This window comes from Orycteropus afer, unplaced genomic scaffold, assembly GCF_000298275.1.
Source record: "Orycteropus afer afer isolate SDZICR_OR568_19922 unplaced genomic scaffold, OryAfe1.0 scaffold00044, whole genome shotgun sequence".
Taxonomy (NCBI): Eukaryota; Metazoa; Chordata; class Mammalia; order Tubulidentata; family Orycteropodidae; genus Orycteropus; species Orycteropus afer.
Genome location: NW_006921631.1, coordinates 14,113,593 through 14,119,096, shown reverse-complemented (window position 1 = coordinate 14,119,096; position 5,504 = coordinate 14,113,593). Strand labels below are relative to the sequence as shown.

The window sequence follows — 5,504 nt, the reverse complement described above, 5'->3', positions numbered from 1 at the left end:
CTTCCTTCTGAGGAGTGGCTGGTGGGGTTGTACCATCAGCCTTCTGTTTAGCAGTCAAATGCCTTAAGCACTACCCACCAGAGCTCCCAAAGTATACCTTAAATATTGATGCTGGAGTGATTCCTTTAACATTTGAACAAGTGATCTCCCCGCTCCCAAGCCCTATAGGGTGAAATCTAAACTCTTCTGCAAGACCTATGAAGCTGTTTGTGACTGGAGACTCTGCCTGTTCAGCTTTGCCTCTGAACATCACTCCTCCATCCTCTCACACTCACTATCATGGTGCTGAGCTGTTTGTAGCATGTCATGCTCATTCATGTGCCTTTATATATACTATTCCTTCTGCTGGAGTAGCCTCTTTCCCCATATCCTACTGACAAAGTCCCCAACCTTTCCCCCTATGCTCCTCCTCCTCTAAGATTCTGCTCACACACAGCCTCTTCTGGGAGATTTTACTGAGGCTCTTTCCTGTTGTTGTTGTTGTATGCCGAGGAATTGATTCCAATACATAGTGACCTTATAGAACAGAGTAGAACTGCCCCAGAGGGTTTTCTATGCTGTAATCTTTACTGGAGCATTGCCAGGTCTTTTGTCCTGTAGAGCGGAGTGGCTTTGGTTAGCAGCCGAGTGCTTAACCATTGAACCACCAGAGCTCCTTGAACTTTCCCATGTTCCTCCCCTATTTTGTAAATAATGCCAATTTAATATTTAACCTTTTCTGTCATAATTATTTGTAAGCACAGCTATCTTCCAGTTTAAATATGAACTTCTTGAGGGCAGATGCCTATATTTTCACATTTGTATTCTAGTCCCTAACTGAGTATCTGGAATAGTGTTTTGTAAAATACGTCCCAGAATAATCTGCCTTGTAATCATCTCAGTTAAAAATGTGGATTCCTAAACCTAATCTCAAACCTGCTGATCCAAATCTCTATGGATGAGGCCTGGCAATATGCATTTCAAACAATCCACTAGCCTAGCATATAGTTGACTCCAAAACAAAACAAAACAAAAAATTACTGCCATGGAGTTGGATGCGACTCATCATGGAAAAATATTTCCTAGCATTGTGCCTGATTGATAAAACAAAACTCAATGCCATCAAGTCATTCCAACTCATAGTGACCCTGCCTTGGGCTTCCAAGGTGGTATCCCTACGGAAGTAGATTGCTCAGTCTTCCTTCTGAGGAGTGGCTGGTGAATACTAAGACTTAATACATACAGTTTCTTTCTCTCTCCCGTGATTTTACTGCCAAGGAGTCTGAAGCACAGGGGGCAGTGGCCCCTCCGTCAGTTTTCTGCCTCCTAGTTCAGTCTTCCTACTTGATCTGTCACTGAGGCCAACTCTTTTCTCAGCAAGGACAGTCACCTCCCTCAGGCCTGGCCTTTTGCACACCCCTCCTGAGGGTGGGTGTCTGGTCATCAGTATCCCTTTTGAGAATTAAAGCAGGAGTCAACCAAATAGATCCTAAGATCCTTTCCCAGTATGGAAGCTTTCACTCTAGGTGGGCTTCACCCATTCATTGGAGACAGAGAAATAGAAGCTGGGAAGTTCAGTTACTTGCTTAGAGTCACTTTTTAGGCCCAAAGCTGGAGCTTAGAGATCATCCCCAGGACAGACTTTTGGACATTACTTTTGGCTTTTGTAGATGCAACTTATTGTAGGTAAAAAGCCAAGAGTAATGTTCAAAAGTTATAATATATGCCATTATAATAACCAATATATTAATATCAATATATTGATATATTAGTTACATATAGAGCATATTGTATAATTTTCTAAGTGATATATCTTTGGAAAGGAGCTCTGGTAGCATAGTGCCTAAGGCACTTGACTGCTCACCAGAAGGCTGGCGGTTCAAACCCACCAGCCACTCCTCGGAAGGAAGGTTGGACAATCCTACTTCTGTAGTGATACTGCCTCGGAAACCCAAGGAGGGGCCGCTATGAGTTGGGGCCAACTCGACGGCAAAAACAACAACAACAACATATCTTTGGAAAGGGTTAATTCTTCAAGGGCAGAAGGTTTAACAGGAGTGGGTACTGTAAAGAATAGGAGCACACAGCTTAGGGGCAAAGGCACCTTTTTGGGTAAACAAACAGAAATACTTCCCCTTTGGCTTAAAAAGACAAAGAAAACTCAATACAGATAAATCACAATTGACAGCTTGAGGCTTTCTAATCTAAGAAAAATCGTCAGGCTTTAGTGTGTATACACTTGGTAGCACAAAGAGTTTAATTGAGAAATTCTCGTTCTGTATAGGAAAGGAAGACCTTGAATCCCAAATTGGTGAGGGATAAAATTTGGTAAGTACTTTGCACAGCCTTTTAGAGATGGGTTCTGGTCAGCTAGCTTTTATATGCTGCCCTCTGGTGGCCAACTCCCAGAAAACTTTTTTTTCTTTGACTTTCTCTTTCAGAAAATGGGAAGGGTTAGGACAGTGACTGGAGTCCCTAACCGGTGAAAATGGTTAAGCGTTGGACTACTATGCAAAAGGTTGGCAATTCGAGCCCACCCAGAGATGCGTCCTAAGACAGGTCTGGCACTCTGCTTCCAAAGAGTCCCAACCCTGAAAACCGTCTGAAGCAGTTCTACCCTGGACACATTTAGTTGCCGTGAGTTAGAATTGGCTCAACAGTAACTAACAGCAAAAGAAGAACACAGTGACTTCCACATCACTAAAAACCAAACGCAACCACTGCTGTGGAGTCGAATCGGACTCATAGCGACCCCTCCTTGGGTTTCTGAGGTGGTATCACTACGAAGTAGATCGCCCAACCTTCCTTCCGAGGAGTGGCTGGTGAGTTTGAACCGCTAGCCTTCTGATTATCAGTCAAATGCCTTAGGTACTACATTGCTCAATAAATGATTGTTAGCTCTACAAAAGAAAGACTAGACACAAAACAAGGGATATAACCAAACAATTCAGATAAGGCAAAAGAAAAGAAGAAGAAGAAATAAAATAAGCAAATGGAAAACTAAGGATTACAGCAAGAGAGAGCTAATTTGAAAGACTGTGGTGACTGGAAGTCTGCCAAGTAATAGCTCAAGAAGGTTTGTGTAGGGGCTGCTCTGGGAAGCTGTGTAATAGATAGAGGGAGGGGCATGGAGGGTTGGGCAGCCTACAGCCCAGGTTGAGGCCAGGAGATCTTGCTTCCTTAGTATCCAGGGCTCTGGAGGAGCATTTGTCATGAGCAAAGAGTCTGGGGCAGGACCAGGAGGATTTGGGGACTCATGGCAGAGCCACTCTGGGGCCTCTACATTTCATTCATTCACATATGTGTGGTTTCACTCAGTCCGTGCCCTATCCTGTGCCAGTGCTATGCTAAGAGCTGAGGGGACTGGTGAATTACACATTGCTCCTGGCTCCAAAGAGCTTTCAGAGTTGTGACTCTGGGGTCTCATAAGGCCCAACAAATCTCAAAAACCAAGCTATGTGCTCAGCCTCTCCTCAGTGCTTACTTACCTTGCTGCAATCTCTGCAGCTCCTTTTGAAGCTGCCTCTGCTCCCTGGCCAGCAGCTTCATATTGTAGCGGCAGAGGTCCTCTAATCTCTGCAGGCTTTGGCTGAGTCTGGCTTCAGCCTGCTTGGTGGTCTTCCTCTCCAAATCAAAGTGCTTGTGCATTGGTGCCCTGACCATGTGTCTCTCCATTCTCTTCATGATCTAGAGATAATAAACCAAGATTCTCCCTGCACCATGGCTAACCTGATAATCAACACCAGCCACTGACCCCTGGCTTTTAGTCAGAGATCAGCGTTTGGAACATGTATTTCTCTGAAACCACCATTGCCGAATCAGCTGAAACCGCACTACTGGGAATTTTTGCTCTATAGTAGAATGAGTTTTAAGAGAGTGACACAGAAGGATTGAGGGCCAAGGCATTCTTCTGAGCTCAGTCTCCTTGTTAATACAATATGGATAAGTGACAAGTTTCATACATATCCTCCAATTAGATTTTTGTAAAGACCAAATGAGAAGTATATGAAAAGCTCTTGGGGAAAAAAATTAGAATTATCCTGAATACATTGGCCTTATTGACCCAACAAGAGAAGTCATTTCTGCTGTTCTTAAGGGCTTTCAAAGAGCATCCTCAGAGGTCTGGGGCAGGAAGGGGTGGATTTGGGGACTTAGGCAGAGCCATTTTGAGGTTTCTGCATTTCATTCATTCACATGTGCATGGGTTCATTCAGCTTGTGCCAAGTGGTACGCTAGGAGCTGAGGGTACTGGTGAATGAACGAAGCACACTTCCTGCCTCCAAGAAGCTTTCAGAGCTGTGTCTCTGGAGTCTAACAATGTCTGCCAAATCTCAAAAATTAATATCTCAAAGAATAGATTGAGTGGGGTCTACTGATCAAAAACTAGAACAGACATCCAATATGAGCTGTATGGGCAGCACTGGTGAAACACTTGGATTGGGCATAAACTCATTTCTTCCTGCCCCCACACATCCTAGACCCTGGATTCCCAAGCCCACACCAACATCCTTCAGGGACACATATGCTCGTTCCCTTGAGCCCTTCCCAATACTTTTCGCAGAGCTAAGGGCCCACTACATACCCAGACTACAAACGGATTGCTCTCAAGAAAACTTTGATATTGATATTGCAGAATAAGCTTAACATGAAAAGGGAGGTTAAAGTAATGAAACAGAAAAAAAAAGAAGTTTTCAGTCAGCTTGCTTTATAGTCTAAACTTCAGATTAAACTTCTGTTCAAGAACAGAGTAAATAGTGCTTACCCACAAATCCAAGGTTGTTACGATGAGAGCTCTGCTTGCTTCTTTTGTTGTGTCAGGCTGAGTCTGGATTAATGAACTTATTTTTTCCAGCAAGCTTATGAGTAGTTTGTGTAGGAGGGTGGGGACAGTTGGAGAGGCCAAGGGGAGATGTAGAATGCACTTGAAAACTCTCTTCTCCCCTTGTTGCCTCCCCCAGTCAGGAATGCTAACTTCTTGGGCCATGGATACCAATCTCTAGCCAAGAAGCCAGAGCTCTAAATAGCTCCATGAGTGAAGAAAGACAGCCAGTTTCTAACCCTCCCCCAAAGAGGCCCACAGTACTCTTTTTGAGCTGCGTGCATGGGCCCCAGGCATGGAACAGGGACCACCATACTGCATGTGCTCTCTCTCTCTTTCTCCACTTTTCTCCTCCCATCACCCTTTGCTTTCTTGTCTAACCCCCATCTGCATTCCTACCTCTTGATTCCAGTTCAGGCCAAGATGAAGCCTTGCTGTTTTTTGTCACAATAGTGAACCTTTGGTGCACGAGAGTAGTTAATTTTTTTTTTTTTTAAATATGTATTATTACACATCCTACTTACTTTTCTCAAACTTCCATGTATGTTTTGTAAGCTTCAGTGCTTATCAAGATTTTCAAAAGAGTGATAGTAGGGTTAGGCAAAAATAAAATGTAAATAAACTTTTGTAATCATTTTCTGAACAGTTGCAATAGAATGCCAAGTTGAGCTATTTGGTTATGTAATAAGATGCTGAATGAGACTTT

General features: G+C 43.5%; 1 protein-coding gene across 1 annotated transcript in view; it reads right to left on the bottom strand.

Moving 5' to 3' along the window:
- Positions 1-3,654, bottom strand: part of CCDC190 (coiled-coil domain containing 190) — a 6,557-nt gene extending 2,903 nt beyond the window's left edge. Inside the window, exon 1 of the mRNA XM_007937796.1 lies at positions 3,468-3,654. Within this exon, the coding sequence (XP_007935987.1) occupies positions 3,468-3,654 (187 nt within the window). The remainder of the gene's footprint in view (positions 1-3,467) is intronic.
- Between the last annotated feature and the right edge of the window lie 1,850 nt (positions 3,655-5,504).